Genomic DNA, 24,037 nt, shown 5'->3' with positions numbered 1-24,037 from the left:
GAGGGAGCATTGTTTGTAAGTGCAGGGGAGCCCTGCAGGTAAGGGTGTACTTCAGTTTGTAGTGCTGCCTGCACTGTCCTAAGAAATCTAGGCAGTTAGGGATTTGTTTTAGGAAAAGGGGCGGTCTCACCAATTTGTTGGAAAGTTGCCGGTTAGCCGTATAACCCGTGATGGCGAGGAGTGGCCTTGGGGACCCTGCAGAGTAATACACTCAGGGCTTGCTTCTGAAGGTGAGTAGAGGCTGTATTGTTGTGTCATAGCCATTCTCACCTGGCACAGTTAGTGACATCACAGGTAGTTACAGTTGAGTCCAACGTAGCACCTTCGAGACCAACAAGGTTTTCAGGGTATAAGCTTTTGGGAGTCAAAGCTCCCTTTCTCAGGTACAGTGGCACAGTGACGGGCTTGGCTTAGCATAATCTTGGAAGGAAACTGGCTTTGACATTGTCGGAGGGAGGGTTTAAGAATAAATACAGAAGGAGAAGAGAAGAGATTGGATTTATACCCTGCCCTTATGGGGACGGCAAAGGATGAGATGGTTAGACAGTGTCATTGATGCAACGAACATGAAATTGTGCCAACTTCAGAGGACGGCGGAAGACAGGAGGGCCTGGCGGGAGCTGGCCAATGGGGTCGCGAAGAGTCGGACTCGACTGTGCGACTGAACAACAACTTCACTTGGAGTCTCAGAGCGGCTTATAATCTCCTTTCCCTTCCCCTCCCCACAACAGACACCCTGTGAGGTGGGTGGGGCTGAGAGAACTCTGACACAAACTGCTCTTTTTCAAGGACAGCTGTGCCAAAGCTTGTGACTGACCCAAGGTCACATCAGCAGGTGCAAGTGGAGGAGTGGGGAATCAAACCCAGTCCTCCCAGATTAGAGTCCATGCACTTAACCACTACACCAAACTGATAGTTCTGTAGGGTGGAGAGAGACTGGGTCTGGGCGAAATATCAGGAAGGTGGTAGTTTCAGGAAGGTACTAAATGGGCAGGTTACAAACGCGTCTGTTGCTTTTGGTGCTTGTGGAGATGCCTGTTTTGGGGAAGAGGTTGCCCTCCTAGACCTGCTCGGAGCCGCAACTAAAACCTTTCTCTCCTTATTTTTCAGGGCGTGTCTACTATTTCAACCACATTACCAATGCCAGCCAGTGGGAGCGCCCCACTGGGAACAGCAAGAACGGGCAAGGGGAGCCCACGAAGGTGCGGTGCTCACACCTCTTGGTGAAACACAGCCAGTCCAGGAGGCCCTCGTCGTGGAGGGAGGAGAAGATCACCCGGACCAAGGAGGAGGCCCTGGAGCTCATTAATGGCAAGTAATCGCAAGAGGAAAAGGAGAGGTTATCTCCTTTTCAAGTCAGATGCTGTGGCTTTCTTTCACTTTGCTTGCGGAGCTCAGCAGCGGGTATACAAAAGGGATTTGTTGTCTTACTTCCTTGCTTTTGGTATTTCAGCTGTTTAAGGTAATCCCCCCCCCCCCGCAGTGCATGACATTGTACCACTATGTAGGAGAAAATTTTAATTCTAGAGTATGTATGTCTTAAGGGCTTCCCTTTCCCATGCCATCCGTGGCTGGCTGTCTCTTCTTTACAACTGCCTGTTCATGTTTTTCAGTCCAGTCAATCTACAATCGCCTCCTCTCTCCTTGCCAGGAGTCCCCACTGTTCCAAAATCCCTCAGATGTCAAGTTGAGTTCAATGAGATTATGCAAAATACGCACATGTGCATAACTTTCCTTGTTTGCATAATTTGCAGGGATAATTCAGGATTTTGCTGTCGATGTGTTATTTTCAGTCGAGTTGGAGGGGTGCGCAACCCAAACCCCGCCCTCCATAGTCTTTAGAGACAGAATACTAGTTATACAGTATAATTTTTATCTGGGGGTCTAGGATTTTTATACAAACAGTAGATGAGGTTGTAAAACTGGTTCTGAGCTGTGTACGGTTTAAGATTACAAGTGGGGAACATCACAGTGGTTGGATTCATTGGACTTGCCAAGCTAACGTATTGAGGAAGAAGAGCCTGACTTGAGTTCTCCTTCCCCTGATGTATCATGACCTCTGAGCAAGAGGTTGTGTGGAGGAATGTCTAGTCCTGCACCCTGCTGTCTGAAGCGGTTCGGGAATGGTTTACCATCTCATCTCTTGGTTGTCTGGAAGAAATTGATAGATAACACAGACACTTGAAGCGTTGTCTGGCTTGGCTACAAAAGAAATGGGCCCCATAATCTACTATTTGAGAGGCTCCAAGGCAAATTCTAGATTATTTGACCTGACAGGGAAGCTTGCTCTCCTTTAGAAATGTAAGATTTCTGGAAATTCAGAAGCTGTGTGTGTGTGTGTGTGTGTCTGTGTGTGTGATGGGGTTTTCCCGTTTTTTTGTTCTGGGAGAAAACCAAAAATTTTGAGAAAAAAATTAAATAGATGCAATACTTACGTTCCTGTCAGACCTGAATTCCTTTTACAGATATCACATAAAACACATAGTTTATAGCTTAACGTATAAAATTGTACTAATAGGTATAAATGTCTGGAATTTTAAAGTATTAAGGTCTTCATTATATATAAGAAAAATGGCAAGTACAGTATTTACTCAAATACAAGATTAGGGGTTTCCCCCCTTAGGTATGCCATTTTAAAAAAGAGGATTGACTTAAGTTCACATACAATTTTATTTATGTCTCACATGGACTCAAGGCGGATTACACATAGTGATTAAGGGAGAGGCTGTGGCTCAGTGGTAGAGCATCTGCTTGGCATGCAGAAGGTCCCAGGTTCAATCCCCAGCATCTCCTTTGAATGGTATTTCTTCCTTTCAACGGAAGAGGAGAGTGGGATGGTCGCAAGTCACGCACAGTTAAGCTTATCTTTCCATTTGGGTGAATGATAATAGTCATGAGAGGCAATAACTGTTTGCATTTGGAGATGATCAGGCCAATATGAAGCATTTTGAGAGACACTATGGGTTGGGAGGGGCCATGGCTCAGTGGTAGAGCGTCTGCTTGGCGTGCAGAAAGTCCCAGGTTCAATCCTCGGCATTCCGGTTAAATGATCCGGCAGTAGGTGATGTGAAAGACCTCTGCCTGAGACCCTGGAGAGCTGCTCCGGTCTGAGTAGACAATACTGACTTTGAAGGACCAAGGGTCTAATTCAGTACAAGGCAGTTTCATGTGTTCATGAGTCAGTACAATCAACATAATGGGACATTCGGTAACTAATGCATTTGGATATTCAAAGGCTGGAACCACCAAAAAGAACAGGGGTATAGCATGAGTATTAACACGACACATTAAGCAGCCCAGAAATTACATAATAGGGATCCTACTTACACTCGACTGTGCGACTGAACAACAGCAACTTGCAATATATTGTATACAGCAGTAAAGACCACAAGCTCCATTCATTTATCCAGGTAAGTTTGTGAAACCATTTTTGTAGTGTGTAGCCTGATTACCTGTGCAAAAAAGCCCTCTTGAACAGTTCAGTGAAGCATGCAAATGGATACATGGGAGGAGCAGAGTCCCACAACTTGTGCTATTGTATAGGTAAAACTAAAATTATGGCATGGCATTCTATGTGGAATAGGCGGGAGACTCCAGAAGGTGTGGCTGCCGAAGCTGTAGCTCCTTTTCTGATGCCACTAGTGGCTGGCTGTCCTTGTTTTTTTAGGCTGAGTGTGCTGCAGCTTGCCTAAGATCGCCCAGCTGGCCTCAAGTGGGGAAGCAGGGAATTGAACCTGGTTCTCCAGATTAGAGTCTGCCACTTTTTACCACTACACCAAACTGGCTTTCTGTTGTGTATGTAACAGAAAAGATGCAGTTGCCATGCTAAAATTGCTCAGCCACCCCTCTCACAAACCAGTCCTCAAGAGGGGGCAGGTAGAATATTTCATATTCTGCTGTTGTTGGGCACGATCCTGCTGAAGCACTTTAAGGTCCTGCTGATGGTTTTTGTAAAAGAAATATGTATGCTTTGAAATCCGGGTATTGGCCTCTGCCTGTGTTGAACCCTTAATGTTTTAAAAAATCCCTGCTTAGGAGGGACTGACTGCATTAAACCTGGAGTGACCGTGGTAAATGCAAAACACTTCTTTTTCTTAGTACAATCTTCAACTCTTTCCATAAATGCTGAAATGTATAGCACTTCCTTTTCTTCTTTTAAAAAAGGTGAATTCTTGTCATGTCATCCAATAAAATATGTATTAAAAGTGTGGGCCTGTGAGACTCAAGGGGGGGGGGGACTCCCTCCCCACTTTGTCACTGGGCCCAGTGCAGCTCCCAGGCTCCTCTGACGACTGGCGGAGGTAGGTGCATTCTCTGTTCTTGCATTGAAGAAGAAGACGAGATTGGATTTATACCCTGCCCTTCACTACCTCAAGGAGTCTCAGAGCAGTTTACAATCCCTTTCCCCTCCCCACAGCAGACACCCTATGAAAGTAGGTGGGGCTGAGAGAGCTCTTTCGAGGACTGCTCTTGAGAGAACAGCTCTGAAAGAACTTGTGACTGACCCAAGGTCACACCAGTATCTGCACATGGAGGAGTGGGGAATCAAACCCGGTTCTCCCAGATCAGAGTCCATGCTCTTAACCACTACACCAATACTATTTTATTTTGGGTGGAAATAACCCCCCCCCCTGTATTTTTTTTAAAAAAAAGATTTCAGATTTTTATGTAAATTTGCGGGGGATCACCCATGTTTCTAGAAAAATCTGTTTTGTGTAAGTGCGGCCATGATCCACATATTTAAGTATCTGCAGATGGGGCCACAGTTGGGAAAGAGATATAGTTGGCCAGTGGTACACATGCATATGCATCTGGCAATGATAACTCGAACTTGTTAGTCTGACTGCATCTGGTTCCTGACCTTGCACAGGCACTCGGATGCAGCATCAGAATTTTCCCAGGCTAGGGCCAGCCAGAATTTGTGGTGCTATTTAGGGGCTGGGGAGAAATCCCTGCGAAACTGATACGACTGTCCAGGAAGTCATATTTCCTCATCCAGGAAGCCTGCAGCTTTTACTCATTTCACAACCCTGATTTACCCAAAGCTGGGTAGTTATTTCACCTGTCTTAAAGCTGCACATTAATATGCCCTTTGTCCTGACCTGGATTGCCCGGACTGGCTAGCTAGCCTGATCTCGCCAGATCTTGGAAGCTAAGCAGGGCCAGCCCTGGCTGGTATTTGAATGGGAAACCTCCCAGGAATATCAGGGTCGTGATGGTGATGGGGAGGCAGGCAATGGCAAACCACCTCCGAATGTCTCTTGTCTTGAAAACCCTGTGGGGTTGCTATAAGTCAGCTGTGACTTGATAGCAAAAAAGCCCTCTGCTTTTTTTTAATGTCCCTGCCCACATCTTAACACCTGTACAGCATCGGTAGTCCCAGTATTCTTGTATAAAGGTGGAACTATGTTGCATACAGATTCCTTCTCATTCTTCAGTGGAAGACGGGGTTATTCTCTCAGTTTTTGAAGCTGTGTGTATGGCTGGAATTTAAAAAAAGAATCCCACTTGGAAGCTGGGAGTCTGAGCTAATTACCTTGCCACAGACATTGGGGGGGGGGGGATTATCTTGGACCAGAATTAACCTGGCAACCTGTGGTCGTAAGACAGCAGGTCTCTAAGGAGGTGGCATATAAATGTGTTAAAAAAGTAAAGGTAAAGGTTCCCTTGCTCGAAAGCCAGTCGAATCCGACTCAAGGGTTGCGGTTCTCATCTCCGTTTCAAAGCCGAAGAGCCAGCGCTGTCCGAAGACGTTTCCGTGGTCATGTAGCTGGCATGACTAAACACCAAGTCGCACGGTACGCTGTTACCTTCCAACCGAAGTGGTACCTATTTATCTACTTGCAATTTCTTGCTTTCGAACTGCTAGGTTGGCGGGAGCAGGAACTAGAGACGGGAGCTCACTCCGTCTTGCGGCACCCGGGTCTCGAACTGCTGAACTACTGACCTTCCACAGCCTGCAGTTCAGCGTCTTAACCACTTGAGCCACCGCAGCTCCTTCAATATAAACATAAATGTGTTAAATAAATACAAATTCTCAAATTTTCCTGCAGTCTGTTTCTCTCTTGTGGATTAGCTGTCATTCTGGTAAAAAAGTAGCTCTTAGATGCTGCCCTGGTTATTCTAAAATATGCAAAAATGTTTTTTTTATTTTGGAAGCACAACCTTCAGCGGGGATATTCTGTTATCTGCTGTGGCATTCACACATGTAAGAGCCTGTCTGCTCTGTTATACAGCATTGGAGGGCTATTTAGTACTTTTAAGTTGAGTTGTTCCTCCCACTGTGGGTTTAGCATTTGATCAGTCAAAATATTTTTCAAGTATTGACTTTATTAGCATAACAGATACATTACTTGTCAATAGACTGGATACTTATAATAAAAATTTGTGTGTGTCATTGTTCACAATTAACTTCGAATTTGTATGTATCATTGGTCAGTATTAATTTAGGTTTGTAATGAATTATACCTTTTTGAACAATATTTGGTAATATTTCTTTTACGGTGAATGATTCATGAAACATTTCTTCTCTTTGGCTTTTATACTGGAGCCGCAGGTTCAGCATCCTGTTAAAATAAATAAAAAACGAAACCAGCGGCAACAAAAAACACACAAATAAAGTGAAGCGGTGCAGCAGCTATTAAAAGGCACATCAATTTTTAAAGGATGATAGTTGACAAATGGTACCATAATGAGATTTAGAATATAGACTGCCTGCTACCCAGGTGGTATTCTTGGCTTCAGGGAATATTTGACAGTAGTTTTACCATGGTCATATAAAAGACTGGAAATTGATCATATTTTCCTGGTCAGTTGAATGGTTGACCAGTTGTACACTGAACCCATGAAGCTTCCATTGTTCTAATCTTGGCTGGTCTGACAATAATTCAGAACTAGCAGTCCATCAGTAGAAGATGTTGACAGTCACAGATTTTTCTTCCCTTCCCCTCCCTCCAGAGATCCTTTTTGACCTTGGGAAGGTGTGGGTTAATAGTCACAAGGGTTGGGAGCTGAAGCAGGCAAAAACCACCCTGTCTGTTTCTTCTATCAGTACAGCTCTGCTGCTGGAAGAAGAAGGGAGTCACTTCACCCCCTTTTGTCTCAGCACTGCAGCCTCCTTGCCCATGTGGCTGTTAGTCCACATGAGTCCCATGATCCTGGGAGTAAACTCACCCATGGTCAGAAAGGACTGCTGGGGAGGAAAGGGAATACACAAAAGATTGGTGATCCTTGCACGTGCAGGTTACTGTATCCAACTCCAAGGCTGTCCTTGGTCAGGGACTCAGCATGAGGACTGCTTTAGCAGTATAACCTGAGGCTGACAGGCTGTAGTGTATCTGTTGCAGTTCATAATCGATGTCTTGCGCGGCACTATTCTGAAACTGGCCTCAAATGTTGGAAAAATTAGATTCTTGAAAATCTTGAAAATGCTGGCAGTACTGCAAAGCCTGGATGGGGGAAAGTAGCCCCCCCCCGTCATATTTCTGACATTTAGGCATTTTTGCTGTCACCTGTTCAAATCTGTAAGGGCTAGAAGTAGAGATGTGAAGGCCCGGAAACAAACCGGAAAAATTCGGGAAAAAACGGTTTTTTTCCTGAAGCCTTTTTTTTCGGAAAAATTGGAAAAATTGAAAAAAGAAAAGAATTTTTTTTTTTTTAATTATGGAACGTTTTATTTTAACATGATAAATAAAATATTTTATTACAAACTGAACTCTCCAATGCAAGAACAAGCTGCATTTCTTCCTTTAGGAAGTACGATTGTCAGAAGAAAATAAAAAAGTTTCAGTTTTGCTTTTGCATGTGGGTGGGTATTCTGTTTGTAATAATTGTTTGGATATACTATATTTTTAACATGCTAGTTGTGATAATTTCATGCCAAGTAAAAATGTCCATAGTCATATTTTATGTTCCAAAAGTTCCTAAAAAAGATGACTTTCAATCTAGAAAAGACAAAAGAAATGCTAATGTAGCATTTTTTTCAGTTTTTCCAAAAATTTCCGTTTCCCCCCCGAAAAAAAACCGGGAAAAAAACGGGGTTTTTCCCGAGCTTCAAAATTTCCGGAAATTTTACATCTCTAGCTAGAAGCCTAGGGTCTTTCACTGTTGCATGCAAGTTTAAGGAAAGTACTCATTCACCAAGTTTTAAGAACATAAGACGAGCCTGCTGCATTAGATTAGTGGTCCATCTGGTCCAGCATTGTGTCTCACACAGTGGCCAATCATTTCCTCTGGAGAGTCAGCAGAGGAGGCCGAGGCCTTCCTCTGATGTTGCCTTCTGGCTCTGGGATTCAGAGGCTTAGTGTATCAGATTGTGGAGGCTCATCATGGTTAGTAGCCATTGATAGTCCTATTCTCCATGCATCCATCAAATCCCCTTTTAAAGGTGTTTATTCCTGTGGTCATTACTACATCCTCTGGCAGCAAATTCCACATCTTAATCCCTCACTACGTAAGGAAGTAAAGTAAGTTTTACTGGCCTGCCCAGCCCACCTACTTTTCCTGTGTTTTTGGCCCAAAAGAACCAACTTTTCTAAAGCTTCTCTTTGTGGAGGTGACCCTTACCTGGTCAGCTATGATAAGCAAGCAGCTTAATTTTTTTTTAAAAAAATAGGAATTCCCATGATCTTCCAGTGTTTGTAGAACACAGGCTAAGTGGCTCAGGGACAGCACATGACTAGTGTGTTCTATTTCCCACTCCAGCGTGACTGAAACTCTGAAGGTGAATTCAGATGTGCAGCAATGGCATGTGGTACAGTCCTTTCTAGATTATATTCTCCCTTTAGGCTGTAGACACAAGGTGTAGTAATGTGTGCATGCTGTGGCCCCAGCCCCATAGCCAGAAATTTTAGGTTGGTGGGTTATGGAGAAATTTTGTGGGGGAGGGAGAGGGGCGGCCGCATGCCTTCCCTGAACTCCAAGCTGTGATTTTGCCACTTGGAGACCAGGCACGGGCAGCCCCCGCAAACCCCCCCCCAGCATTTAAAGGGAACCGCTTGGAGTTCAGGGAAGACGTGCGGCTGCTGATCAGCTGGAGGGCCCTTTAAATCTTGGGGGAGGGAGGGGGCAGCTGCAAGACTTAAAAGGGCCCTCCAGCTGATCGGCGGGCCACGGGCTCCTGCCAATCAGCTGCCCTTTTGATGTTACAGGAGGGGAGGGGCAGCAGATGTTGGGGGGGTGCCTGACGTTTGAGGGGGCGGAGTCCTGAAATGCGCCACCATAGCTACGGTCCTGTGTGGTCCTGCCGTTATACTATGATTTAGGAGGGTAGCTGTGTTGGTCTACAGTAAAACAGCTACAGTTGAGTCCAGTAACACCTTATAGACCAACAGGATTTGTGAGAGGGGGGTATAAGCGTCTGAGAGTCAAAGCTTCTGCCGCAGACCGAAGAAGGGATTGTTCTCGTGCAACCAAAAACAGACAAGACATTCCAGCGTAGTATCACAGTGTTGGATTAGGACTGGGGAGACCCAGCTTTAAATCTTGACTCAGCCCCCTGAAGCACGCTGGGTGACCTTTCAGATCAACTTGACTCACTGATTGTTGTCATATCTGACAAAGGGAACTTTGACTCTTAAAAGCTCATACCCCTAAAATCTTATTACTCTCTAAGGTTCTACTGGACTCAAACCTAGCTCTCTAGAGAAGGAAATAAAGGGCGGGCAGCGGAAATCCTGGACGAGGCATTATACAAATGCCTCAGGAAGGGGATGTGGTGCGTACAGCAGCCGTGGACCCTTGGCACAACCTCCATATTAGAAGTTCAGGTTGTCAAGAACTGTCTCCCAACACATCTGTTGGTGGTAGCTTTGGTCAGGCTTCTAGTAGCTGCTCCGTTGCCCACCGGCCATTCTGGATTGCTGCTGCAGCCGTTTTTGTTGATATCCGCCATATTTACCTCCTGCCATTTGGACTCTCACAAGGCAGCTTGTGATAAAGCCAACAATGCCAACTGCAAATGCAGTTCTGCTGTCCTGGCAGGTTCTGTGCTCTTTAAGGCTTGCCTCCAGCCACTTCCCGTTTCACGTTGCCAGGAGAGAAGTTGGGACCAGTGGCGTAGCTTGTGCTGATTCCCTTTGTACGTGGAAGGGTTGAGTCCAGCAGCCTCTTAAAAGACCAACAGGATTTCCAGGGTGGAAGCTTTCGAGAGCCAAAGGGATCTGACTAAGGGATCTTTGACCCTCAGAACAGATAAAAGGAAGCACTTCTTCACCCCAAGAGTCATTAACATGTGGAATTCATTGCTGCAGGAAGTGGTGGCAGCTACAAGCATGGACAACTCCAAACGAGGATTGGATAAACATACGGAGCAAAGGGCCGTCAGTGGCTATTAGCCACATGGTATAGATGGAAGCTTTCGAGAGCCAAAGGGATCTGACTAAGGGAGCTTTGACCCTCAGAACAGATAGAAGGAAGCACTTCTTCACCCCAAGAGTCATTAACACGTGGAATTCATTGCTGCAGGAAGTGGTGGCAGCTACAAGCATGGGCAACTCCAAACGAGGGTTGGATAAGCATACGGAGCAAAGGGCCGTCAGTGGCTATTAGCCATATGGTATAGATGGAAGCTTTCGAGAGCCAAAGGGATCTGACTAAGGGAGCTTTGACCCTCAGAACAGATAGAAGGAAGCACTTCTTCACCCCAAGAGTCATTAACACGTGGAATTCATTGCTGCAGGAAGTGGTGGCAGCTACAAGCATGGGCAACTCCAAACGAGGACTGGATAAACATACGGAGCAAAGGGCCGTCAGTGGCTATTGGCCACATGGTATAGATGAAACACTATGTCTGGGCAGTGATGCTCTTGTGTTTTTGGTGCTTTGGAGGAACAGTGAAAGGGTTTCTGAGTTTCTGGCCCCTCTGGTGGACTCCTGATGACATCTGGGTGACACAGAGTGTTGGATCGGATAGGCCATTGGCCTGATCCAATATGGCTTCGCTTATGTTCTTAAACGTATACTCTGGAAGTCATGTTGGTCTTTTAGGGTGCTATTGGGCTTCCATCTTGCTCTTCTACTGAAGACCAACATGGCTACCCACCTGAAACTGTCCTTATATGTAGAAAGTTAGGAAGCTGAAACTCTGAGTAAACCAATCTCCTTAACATGCTAGGGCAGGGTTCCCCCCCAACCTTTGGAATTGTGGCGGGCGGAGCCACAAAAGGGCTGGTGCAGGAGGTGCAGCCAGCCACAACATGGCTGCTTGCAGCAGCTTACTTTCAGTCATACCGTGAAGATCCTTGTGCTGCGGTGGCAGCTGCCGCCGAAGTAACGTTTTAAAAAATCTGCACAGCCAATCAGATCTCCAGCGCTCAATCAAAAGCACTGCTGGGCAAAAGCAGCACCTGGCCGCACCCACTTGGTGGTCACCAGGAAAGATGTCAGTGGGCACCACGTTGGGGACCCCTGTACTGGTTTTTTTAAAAAAATTACCATACATCAGCATTCAGACATGTGACTTCCCAACTTTGTAGTGTGATGTACACTGTCCAGGAAAACATTGTATGTCATTTATTTATTTATTTATTTATTTATTTATTTATGGATTTATATCCCGCCCTTCCCGAAGGCTCAGGGCGGCTAACAAGGGCATAAATGCCAGGTTAAAACAATAAAACAATATAAAATTACAGTAATACAATTAATAAAATATCGGTGCTCCAGTAATCACTCCAATCAGAAAACTAAGATGGTGTTCTGGAGATGTTCTAGCAGAACAACAGCAATATATGTCCCCGCAGCCCTGTCATCCACCAGGAACGTCTCACACCCCCGATGACACCCGCTCAAGCGGTGGTAAAAGTGCGGTGATGGAAAGAGCGGTGGTGGAATAATGGTGATGGCGGCTCCTACTCGAAAGCCTGGCGGAAGAGCTCCGTTTTACGGGCCCTGCGGAACTGCACAAGGTCCCGCAGGGCCCGGATCTCTTCTGGGAGCTCGTTCCACCAGGTAGGAGCCGCCACCGAAAACGCCCTGGCCCTGGTGACAGCTAGTTTGATGTTCCTGGGGCCTGGAATATCCAGGAGGTTTTGATTCCCTGACCGTAGTGCCCTTGGGGGAACATGCGGGGAAAGGCGGTCCCTTAGGTAGGCCGGACCCTGACCGTATAGGGCTTTAAAGGTAAGAACCAGCACTTTGAAGCGAATCCGGTACGCCATTGGGAGCCAGTGCAGCGCATTTAGCACAGGCTGGATGTGATCCCGTCTAGGGAGACCCATCAACAGCCTGACTGCAGCATTCTGCACTAGCTGCAGCTTCTGACTTTGCAACAAAGGCAGCCCCATGCCATTTCTACAAGTTTGGATTGGCCCTCCCATTGGCAAGGGAGAATGGAATTGTAATTTAATTAGTTCTGAATTTTGCTGCACAAGCGCTGCCAGCCGGGTGTGAAGTTACATTCATCTGGCCGTACTGCTTGTCGCCAGGAAGGATAAAAATCAATGATTTAAAATAAACACATACAGGATTTTAAAGTATAAATCAAAACCCTAAAAATGACAGTAGTTCTCTGTTAAATAACCTTGTTTAAAATTCCTTTCAACTTCCAGCCAGTGATGTGGCTTTTCTGGAAGTCAGAGTTGGAGAACTTCCCAGGAAATTATCTGGTGCCCTAAATAAGTGTGACACGATCAGATTTAGCAGGTTTGCTTTTGACTTTTATTTAGTAAAGAAATTCAAAATGCATCCCGTGCCAATTTTATGCCCCAGTAGCAACAAAGACTTGAACTGAAATATTTGATCGGGGGGGGGAGAAACCAATCATACTTCAGAGCTTTAAGGAGAAATTGTTCTTACTGGAATAATACTTGTGAAAATTGAAAGGCCATATAGGATGTAATTCCTTTGTATTACTGAGTTTACTGAAAATCAAAGACACTGAAAATTGTTGACAGTGATTTTTAGCACGCGAAAACAACTGTGTGTATGTCATGTAGAGCCATTTTCTCCAGGGGACCTGAGCCCTGTAGTCCAGAGAGCAGCTGTAATTCCGGGAGATTTCCAGGCCCCACCTGGAGGTTGTAAGGTGTGTCTGTCATATACGTGGTTGTCTGCTCACCCGCTTCAGTAGAATTTAACTTGCATCCATGGAGGTCACCCGGATACCTCTTCATTTGCCTTGTAATGTCCAGTCTGACTTGAGTCTTCCGATGCCCCTTCCAACGCGGAGAGAGGAGACATATAAGAATTTCCGCTTTGGTTTTGATTTGACCTTTATATTCACTCAGGTGAATTTATGACTTCGTGTTTTTTTTTTAAGTGGGGGAGGAGAGGAGGAGGAGATTGGATTTATACCCTGCCCTACACTACCCAAAGGTGTCTCAGAGCGACTTACAAACTCCTTTCCCTTCCCCTCCCCACAACAGACACCCTGTGAGGTAGGTGGGGCTGAGAGAGCTCTGACAGAAACTGCTCTTTTTCAAGGACAGCTGTGCCAGAGTTATGGCTTGCCCAAGGTCATCCAGCCAGGTGCAAGTGGAGGAGTGGGGAATCAAACCCGGTTCTCACAGATTAGAGTCTGCGCACTTAACCACTACACCAGACTGTATTTGTGGTTTTATCCTCGCAGCGCTCACCCTGGTTTTCAAATCAAGAAAAATGTTAATGTATTCTTAACACAATTCTAAGGAATAGGTTACCTGAAAAACAATTACAAATTTGAAACTGGCAGACTTACTTAATATTATATTAGCAGTGGCATCTATTCATTGTTAATTTTATGGAACAATGAATTTTTAGAACTGGAACATTTTATGTAGATAAATGTTAATCACCTGCACATCTCTGCGTCAAGCCCTGTAAATAGTTTGTATTTATTATGGGGTTCCTACTGGGCCTGTATTTCACCAGGTTCATCCACTCCATGAGCTTGTATCTTTATGTGTTCTAACTTGCAGTATATCAAACTGTGAATATCTATGAATATCACCCCAGCAGCATAAAAAGTACTTCACATGTCATGAGTTACACATGTCATGAGTAAATTGTTATTTTAATATTGTTTTAATTGTATATTTAATTGTTGTACATCACCCTGAACCCTTTGGGGAGGGTGGTATATAAATCTAATAAAATAAATAAAATCATAAATAAATAAAGGAAGGAACCTCCAGCCCTTGCTTCCAGAAGGTTCTGACCACTTTTCTTCAAATAAATGATCTTGCTTAGTGTCCTTGTATTGCATGGAGGGCTGGGCTGTAGAGAAGGCTCTCTTTAATTGCAAACCAATGTTTTAATTGTTATAGCAGTAAGTAGTGTGCACTTTCTGGAAGTGTTGGAATTGCAAAACAAAAGTTTGAATTAAGTCGTGGGATTTAAGCCAGTCTTAGCCCCCGGTCACATGGCAAAGTTGCCGCGGGAGAGGCACGGATGGTGGGTGGATTATCCAGGCACGATCACACCCCAACATCTGGGAAGTGGAGCGCACCCGTGGCTTACCACCAAAAATGTAGTACCTCCAAAGTACTGGTAAATGGTTTGCCACAGGCTGCCTCCAGACTCGCGCAGTGTGATTGCACCAGTGCGCGGCTTTTCCTTCGGGCCCCTCGTTTATGCGCTGGCGCCGAGGGAAGGACCCGTGGTGTGCCGCCGGCGCGTCTGATCACATAATTGCGGATCAAACTGCGCCGGGGCAATTAGCCACGCCCCCCCCGCAATATCCGGCCCGTGTGACCGGGGCCTTAGATTCTCAAGGAAAACAATCGATTGTTTGCCTCTTAACAGCAGTTGCAGAGGGGAAACACGCCAGCTGTAGATGCAGAGATAACCTGCACGTGTTCCCCTTCAAATGTCACAAGGAGCTTGGCTTGGCAAAACTGGGAAGCGTGACTGTGCATTCAGCTGTCAGTGCACATTCATCAACACTGTGAAGTCTCTCTCTGAGGAAGCTTGTATCTGTGGTGAAATTTTATAGGCAGGATTGTGTATTTTCTGTGCTAAAAAGGAAGAAAGTTTGCACAAGGGTGATCCAACTCTAGGGAAGAAAAGCGGAAATCTCCATAAATTACGCAGGTTATAAGAAATTAGCATGCCTTTTTATTTTGCATAATTTTGTAATTTCTGCTAGGCACGGGAAAGTGCCTCCTGAATAGGGATGGGCACAAACCAGTTGATGAACTAAAGTTCATCATTAATTTTGGTTGGTTTGTAGTTTGCGAAGCAATGTTTGCAAATTGAAGAACTGCCACCAATGTTCACAAATTCTGATGCAGTTCGTGGTAATTCCTGGTGGTTCGTGAGGAGCAGAAAGAGGGGTTTTAAACCCCTATTTTCTGCTTATCACAAAAAACAGCTAAACGTTGGGGAGCAGGACGTAGTGGTTTAAATGGTTCCTAGCTCTGTCGCTCAGCTGTTTGGTTGAAATAACCCCCTTCTTTCTGTTCCCCATGGCTTTTTGCAGGGAGCAGAAAGCAGTGATTTTCCCACAAAAAGCTACAGGGAGCAAAAAGCAAGGGTTTAAATTTTAAAAAGCTCACGAACCAATACGAATCAGGTCGGTTCTCGAACCAAGCACCCTGTTCATATGGGTTCGTGCTTTGGTTCGTAGTTCAGCCATGAACCACAAAAATGTGGTTCGTGCCCATCCCTACTCCTGAGCATCTATCGAGCATCTTTTTTCATTTAGATTTCACTGGATATTATCCTTGTTTTCAGTCATATCTTTGCAATTGTAAGGGCTACTGACTTGCATTAGATGAGATTCCTAAGACACTGGATCTGATGCCTCTTTTGCATTCCAGCCAATTTGTGGAACACATGCAGCCCTGCTTAGAGAAGTCCTCCTTACATCGCCTAATTTTGATGTTTTATGCAACGTCACGTTGAAGAAAATTTGTTTAAAACAATTCTGTCCTCAAAGTGTCTTCCAGATGAATACATTCAGGTGCATGCTGCATAATATGTAATGTTAATCTTCTAATCTATAAGAAATGTTACGGTCTATCAGTCTTTGCACACAATGACATGCGGGAGCAGGCTTGCCCTCTGGTAGTACTTTAACACTGTACCATTTGAAAAAAGTTTGTCAAGGCTACTGAAGAATATATTGGCCTCCTTTCTCAGCTCTCCTTACAGCCGTAGACTGCGGCGTCACAGAAGTGGTTAAAGAACAAAACGTGTATATTGTGACCGTGCTGTAGAATGAATCTAGAAATTATTGTGGCAGTGATGATGCCACAAGACGAACCCCGCAGCACAGAAAGCAGCACATAGTCTTCCCCCCGAACTTCAGCACTTACGTTTGAACAGTGCCCATTTTCTGGTTGCAGCAAACAGAATGGAGAGCTCTGCATGCTCTCTTGTTCAAGTCTCATCGTTGAAAAGAAGGACGTGTGTTTGAGAGCCACTTGTGGTGTCCACGTGCTCAACCCATCCGCCTAGGCTTTAGCGCTTTCGTGTCACCCTAAGCTCTTGTCCCTGCAGCCCTGCGGGGCTTAACATGTGAAGTAGACACGAACCTTGTCCTTTCGTTCCCCACTCTTCATTGTGAAACAAAGAAGTCTTACTTGGGAATAATTAGATTTGAGTCCAGTAGCACCTTGGAGACCAACAAGATTTTCAGGGTATGAGCTTTCGAGAGTCAAAGCTCCTTTGGTCAGATACGAGTAGGAACGGAGATCTTGGGGTCTGTATATCCCAGTCAGAAGGTGGGAGGGGTGTTGTAAAGAAGGAACAAAGTATGCAGAGATACAGTGCATATCGTAATCAGCTTGATTAATGCAGAGGGGAAGTGCCTGAAGGCAGGAAGCTAGCATCTACAGTCAGCTAAGACTCCTGTCTCCCTACTCTGCCCTTGGGAGGTCCACTGTTCTGAACTTGTGAATGAATTCAAGTTCAGTAGTCTCACGTTGTAATCTCCCCTTGAACTTTCTTTATTTGAGGTCTGCCAATCTTAGGTTGGAGCTGTGGTGGCTCAAGTGGTTAAGGCGCTGAACTGCAGGCTGTGGAAGGGCAGTAGTTCAGCAGTTCGAGACCCGGGTGCCGCATGATGGAGTGAGCTTCCATCTCTAGTTCCAGCTCCTGCCAACCTAGCAGTTCAAAAGCAAGAAATTGCAAGTAGATAAAGAGGTACCACTTCGGTGGGAAGGTAACAGCATTCCGTGCGCCTTGGTGTTTAGTCATGCCAGCCACATGACCACGGAAACGTCTTCGGACAGCGCTGGCTCTTTGGCTTTGAAACGGAGATGAGCACCGCAACCCTAGAGTCGGATTCGACTGGCTTTCGAGCAAGGGAACCTTTACCTTTACCTAATCTTAGGTTAGCAATGGAAACACTGGAAGATTAAACAGTTCTCCAACTGGTTTTTGAGTGTCGTGGTTTTTAATGTCAGGTTTATGTGAAAATGGTAGGTGGCTATGGGGAAGCCTCTCTCTTTCAACCTCCTCCCCTCTTCCGTATGGTAATCTTGGCCTACCTCACAGGGCACTTGCAGAGTTAAGATAATGTATGTAAAGCACTTCTGTTTTGTTTTGTGATTTTTTTTTAACTATTTTTGAATTTGTGTGTTTGTGTGCCCATGCCGAGAAGTCATGGTGACGTCTGGCGACTCCTACTGGGGCACAGAGGATGTTCAAAGAAGTGGCTCGATAGCTTGCCTCTGCCTTCCGGCCCTGGTATTCTTTGGAGGGTCTCCCATCCAAATACTTGCCAGGGTTGGCCCTGCTTAGTTTCCGAGATCAGGCTTGCCTGGGCTCTCCGGGTCAGAGCAAGATAAGGTATGTAAAGCACTTTGAACACTAGGAGTGCTATATATTGTTGCTTCACCAAGGTTCCCACTTACCTTTTTCTGCCCATATGTGGGCAGAGCTTCTCTGGCACTCATGTGAACCACAGCAGATAATAGGGCAGTTGCCCAAAGCCATTGAGAAGCCAGTGGCATGCTTTCCTCAACACGATCCAGTGCTCTGCCAATTGAAAGGGAGATTACTATGATATATAAGGGAATCTGGAATACAGTTTCAACTTGGCACACCCATTTCACCAAGTTCTTCATTGGTTGCTACTCCCTTAATCCTAGTAGTTAGGATATGAAGCCAGCAGCTGCAAAAGTCCTTGTAGAAAACTTGAGAGGCAACCAGGGTTTGGGTTTTTTTTTTTTTAAACCAAATATCTAGCACATCTAGACTTGCGTTCAAATTCCAAAGGTTCCATTTTAGAAAAGACTATCCCCCCTGCTGTGATAACTGGTAGAGTTGCCACTGCTCAAGTAGTGCTTTCCTTCTTGTTTTCCCGGTGTATGTTCACCGGAGCGACCATTAGCAAATTTAACATTCTGCAAAACAAAGTAGTAAAAACTGGCTAATTCATGCTAGGCGTGGATTATTCTACTCCAGAGCCAATTATGGGGATAAGACAAGTTTTATAGGACTTTCCAAAATGTTAAAACAAAATATATTTCTACATCTTTTCTATAACGTGAGGGTAGGTTGTATGCGTTACCTGCAGGTTTACCAGTCTGAGGGCTGAAGTACACATAATAAATTGAGGGGCTATGTAAACTTAACCACTGATGCGTAGTTCAATGTGTTAAAGCAGTCGGGGGACACAGGTAACTACTGCAGCTCTGTGGAAAGGGGAATCAGAGTAGAAACTTTGCCATTTGGGGAGGTTCCATTCCTGGCACCATAGAAAACAGGAAAATCTGGAAATGCAGACGGGGCTGCTCTCTCCAGGGGCAGACTGGGTGGCCGAAACCGGCTCCTTCTTCTCATCTCATAAAGGGAGGCCCAGCCCAAGTGTGTTGCATGCTGTTTGGCTCAGCATTGCTGAGAGATTTGGGCAGTTGTGGCCACTTCACTTAAGGCAAGTTGCATGGCAGCGCGGCAGCTGGGTGCTAGCTTCGGAATTACCCAGCCAGGTATGGTGCCACTTCCTCCATGTGTAGGCACAGTCCTAACAAGCCAGAGATTGTTCAGAGGCAGGGAGCGGGGCCTGTGTGCTTATGTCACTTCTCCATTTCCTATGCACAGGAAGGCCACGTGTTCAGGGACAGCCACATTGTGGTTGTCTGTGGCCTACAAATAAGTGAAATCATCAGTCCCTGATTTATGGATGGCAAAGGTCTACGGTAATCCTTTCCGCAATGTCATGAATCCAGTTACATACCCCCTCCCATCAATAAGGACAGACTAGCAAAAAGAGAGCGCCTGTCCTCCACCTGTAGAGGAGGTGGTCATGAGAATGGCCCAAGAAGAGTTACCTTAGAATCATAGCGTTGGAAGGGACCTCCAGGGTCATCTAGTCCAACCCCCCTGCACAATGCAGGAAATTCACAAATACCCCCCTCCAATGCTCCCCCTAAGCTGTGGAGTCTTGTGAGCAAAAATTCTACTTTGTGAGCTACTGGCATTAAAGTTGTGAGCAAGTGATTTGACTACTGCATACATTAGTTTGCTCTGGACGCATCCTTCCTGAGCTAAGACAGAAATGTGTGAGCTGGAGGCTAAAAAACTGTGTGCTAGCTTAGAGGGAACACTGCCCCCCTCACCTCCCGAGGAAGCCTGTTCCACTGACGAACTGCTCTAACAGTCAGGAAGTTCTTCCTAATGTTTAGCCGAAAACTCTTCTGATTTAATTTCAACCCGTTGGTTCTGGTCCGATATTCTGGGGCAACAGAAAACAACTCCACACCATGCTCTATATGACAGCCCTTCAAATACTTGAAGACGGTGATCATATCATGTCTCAGCCATCTCCTCTCCAGGCTAAACATACCCAACTCCTTCAACCTTTCCTCATAGGACTTGGATCTTTGTTGCTCTCCTCTGGACATGTTCCAGCTTGTCTATATCCTTCTTACATTGTGGTGCCCAGAACGGAGCACAATACTCTAGGTGAGGTCTAACCGGGGCAGAGTAAATTGATACCATCACTTCACATGATCTGGACACTATATTTACTCTAGGTGAGGTCTAACCGGGGCAGAGTAAATTGATACCATCACTTCACATGATCTGGACACTATATTTCTGTTGAAACAGCCCCAAAACTTATTTGCCTTTTTAGCTACTGCATCACATTGCTGACTCATGTTCAGTCTATGGTCTACTGAGACCCCTAGATCTTTTTCACACATACTACTGCCAAGACAAGACTCTCCCATCGTATAATTATGCATTTGGTTTTTTCCTACCCCTTCTCTGGAACCTGCTGTACCTTTTTTCCAGTGGCTGCTTTGAAAGACCAAAATAAACTTTGGTGGATCTAGTCATGGGTTCCCAATGTAACATCTGATTTCCCCCAAAATCCATTTCCAAACTTCAGAAGCATGTGTCTGTGGAAAAGTAATCACTGGAATCTACCCCACTACAGAAGAGTCTTATATAGCCAACATGAGAACCTTCCGGGAGGATGAGTTGCTTCTCTTCAGTGCTGACTGAGCCACATTTGACCTATTCATGAGTCTTGAAAGGGTAGAATATCTAACTTTCAGCTCTGGATTGGTTTGGCCAGCCGGCAGAGTGAGGGTAGATTGCATGGTAAAAGGCAGCAAGTGGCCACTTGATGAGAGGATGAAGAAAGGTTGGGCTTAGCTTTCTGGACAGAACGGTTGTTCCTGAATCCCAACCTTTTTGGTATGGTGACCCATTCAAGTCCAAATTTATGTGAGGTGACCCATTCAAGACTGGCCAAAGGTGTTTTGGCACCCTAGGCAAACTAAGACCTTCACACCCATCTAGCTCAACATTCCATTTTCTACTGTGGCTAACCAGATATTTTTTGAGAAACCAGCAAACATTGTACAACAGGTACAGCTGCCCCCACTATGAACCCCACAAGCAAATCCCATATACAACTTTTGCATATGGAGGTTACAGACCACCCTCTCGTTCTCCCACTAACCCCCCCCCCCTCAAAGATTCTGAGAAGCTCACTCTAGCAACCATCAGGACACATTTCACTTGATCACAATGAATATGCAGTGAAGAAAATAAAATGCAAACTAATGTATGACATGGAAGACACTGTTTCCAGGGTCAGATGTTGGTTTCCAAAAATATGAAAGAGAACAAGGGAAAGGGCAGAGGTGGCCATTAGGGAGGGCTGGATCACAACTCTCTTTTGGGTCTTGACCCACAGGTTGGGAAATACTGAGGCAAAAGACAAATGGGATATTTGCTTTTGTTGTTGTTCAGTCGCACAGTCGAGTCCGACTCTTCGCGACCCCATGGACCAGATCACGCCAGGCCTTCCGGTCTTCCACCGTCCTCTGAAGTTTGCTCAACTTCATGTTCGTTGCATCTATGACACTGTCTAACCATCTCATCCTTTGCCGTCCCCGTCTTCTTTGACCTTCAATCTTTCCCAGCATCAGGGTCTTCTCCAGTGAGTGCTCCCTTCTCATTTGGTGGCCAAAGTATTTGAGCTTCAGTTTCATTATCTGGCCTTCCAGGGAACAGTCAGGGTTGATTTCTTTGAGGATTGACTGATTTGATCTTCTTGCAGTCCAAGGGACTCTCAAGAGTCTCCTCCAGCACCATAGTTCAAAAGAATCTATTCTTCGGCGCTCAGCCTTCCTTATAGTCCAACGCTCGCAGCCATACATGACTACTGGGAATACCATTGCTTTGACCATGCGGACTTTTGTTGGCAGTGTGTCTCTATTTTTTGCTTTTGGTAAGCAGGAATTTGGAATTGTCCTCTTAGGACGGCAGTCATGCCAAACAGGCCATATATACCAATACTTTGTTTAAATAAAACAGGCCTCGATAACAATTGTCTGAGCATTGTCAGAACTGGATGTGGTTTAAACTCCGCCAGCTTGGGGTGATGGCGTGCTATCATAAACCGTATCAGAACGTTCACTCTTTCGGTTATATTGAGCAAACTTGGTTATCTGGCGGTCATTAAAAGTTTAATGTGAATGCAGAGCACGAAAGTGCTTATCTCTCCACTGATGTCCCAGAGCCTCATCTTCAATTAGAAGTTCCGATACCGGCTTTTTCTCTCCGTGCTATCTTTTTTCAGGTAGAAGGCCAAATAAATGAAAAGTTGTCGTCAGGCGCTGCGATAGAAAGTCTCCATCATCTGATAAGGTTATGGAGAGAGACATTTTAATCTTGTTCCGTATGAGATCCAGATGTAATTCTTATATTCAAGCGATGTTTAGAATGTATTGAAGTACCGGTTTGATAGCCCCAGAGACGAAGGTCCTCCTGCTATCAGATAATTTTTTCCCCTGGTTAGACGATTCTTTTGTGTCACCTTAAGGACAGAGAGAAAGATGTGATTAAAACTTATTTTATCGAACGATCCCGCTGTGAAGTTGATAAAGCCTGTTAGGAACTTATTCATTCATCACTTTTATTATCATTGTATTTTTTTTTAATTCTCTCAAGTATGAAATGCCGTGATCAGAAGAGGGGGGAAAATCTATTTTCTGTCAACACCTCCATCTGTCCTTGATAAACACCATTCGCTGTAAAGGTCATAGGAGCCTGCATATAATTATTTCAAATCGGCAGTGTGCACTTTGGCTTGATAAGGGTAGGAAGAGAGATTGATACTGTTGACTCGGCGAGAGCAGTCCGTTATTATCCTCCTAAAAATGAGCAGGTGAAATTATAAACAACAACCCCCCCCCCCGGCAAAAGAATAAAACCACTGAAGGATGTGTTTGCATGAGTGCCCACGTTAGCCTCAATCAAACAGCTGAGCCTCATTGAATTTCTATGAACAGACGTAGCGTACCTGATGAACATAATTATAGCCCAGAATTGTTTAAATAGATCCCTCGGGAAGCATCATTCTGACAGGCGGATCATCACTGCCTTTCATATTTTTTTGTTTAGAGAATCTTAACTCCGCTGTTACTGCGTTTAACAAAACACCATTGTGAGCGTGGGGAGGTGTCAAGAGGCTTTGCAAGCGCGTGTTGGCTTTCTGTGCTGTTTAGCTAGGTTTGTCAACAGCCTGGTCTCCTGGGGCGACTCAGAATTTGCTACAGGTGACCAGGTTAGGGAAGCTTACCTACCCTCCGGCTCCAACCCCCTTTTGGGGTGATCTGGGTTGCCACAAAAGAATAATTTGTAAGTATTCATCACCAGTTACTTATTTTTTAAAGGGGTGAGGACTAGGAGCTGGTGGATTTATTTGCAAGGTTGTATTCACCTCTCAATGCCTGTTTTCTTTTTTTTTTGCTGTCAAGTCGCAGCTGACTTACGGGCAACCTCGTAGGGTTTTCAAGGCAAGAGACGTTCAGAGGTGGCTTGCCCGTGCCTGCCTTTGCTTCAGGACTCTGGGGCTCAAATGCTGTCCAGGGCTGACCCTGCTAAGCTTCCGAGATCTGACAAGATCAAGCCAGCCTGGGCTCCCCAGGTCAGGACTCTTGCCCTTAGGGCTATCAGTCTTATGATATGCTGGTCCCATGAAAATTCAGCTGCCCCTTTTCTGGCGTGCATCACTAAAAACACATGACAACAAATCTAATCGAATAAACAAATGACACTAGTCTACCGGTTGCAGTCCTGGTGTCGCTTACTTTCCAGGTGTAATCCAGTGTGCCAGTTTTGTACCTTTAAGCCACAGAAAATAACATTACCCAAGAAGCGCTTTTAAGGTGTCTGTTAGTGGCAGGAGATCAGCTGGTGCGACTGAAAGTTAATTCAGTACTCTGTATAGTCTTACATGCTCTAATGGATATGTTGCAGGTTGCATTGGAAAGTGTTGATTTGCTTTGTGGCAGACACTCAGGGTAGGATTATATTTAGACACAGCTGATGTACTTGTTATGCCAGAAAAATGAGAATTCTCCTCAGTGTTAAGACAGCAGTCGGGTTAGCGTATACTTGTTCTCCAAAGTTGGGTCTTGTAAACTTGGAAGCCATTCCTAATAAGAGAAGAAGAAGAAGACATTGGATTTATACCCCACCCTTCACTCAGAGTCTCAGAGCGGCTTACAAACTCCTTTCCCTCCTCCTCCCCACAACAGACACCCCGTGAGATGGGTGGGGCTGAGAGAGCTCTGACACAAACTGCTCTTTTTCAAGGACAGCTGTGCCAGAGCTTGTGACTGACCCAAGGTCACATCAGCAGGTGCAA

General features: G+C 45.3%; 1 protein-coding gene across 2 annotated transcripts in view; it reads left to right on the top strand.

The window, feature by feature from the left end:
* PIN1 (peptidylprolyl cis/trans isomerase, NIMA-interacting 1) overlaps positions 1 to 24,037 on the top strand; it is a 76,443-nt gene that overhangs the window by 20,102 nt on the left and 32,304 nt on the right. For both annotated transcript variants that reach the window (XM_015427757.1, XM_015427756.1), the window contains exon 2: positions 1,111 to 1,311. In XM_015427757.1, the coding sequence (XP_015283243.1) occupies positions 1,111 to 1,311 (201 nt within the window). The remainder of the gene's footprint in view (positions 1 to 1,110; positions 1,312 to 24,037) is intronic.

Source organism: Gekko japonicus, unplaced genomic scaffold (assembly GCF_001447785.1).
Source record: "Gekko japonicus isolate JY-2015 unplaced genomic scaffold, Gekko_japonicus_V1.1 scaffold474, whole genome shotgun sequence".
Taxonomy (NCBI): domain Eukaryota; kingdom Metazoa; phylum Chordata; class Lepidosauria; order Squamata; family Gekkonidae; genus Gekko; species Gekko japonicus.
Note: the sequence above shows the minus strand (reverse complement) of the source record. Positions and strands in the feature narration are given on the sequence as shown.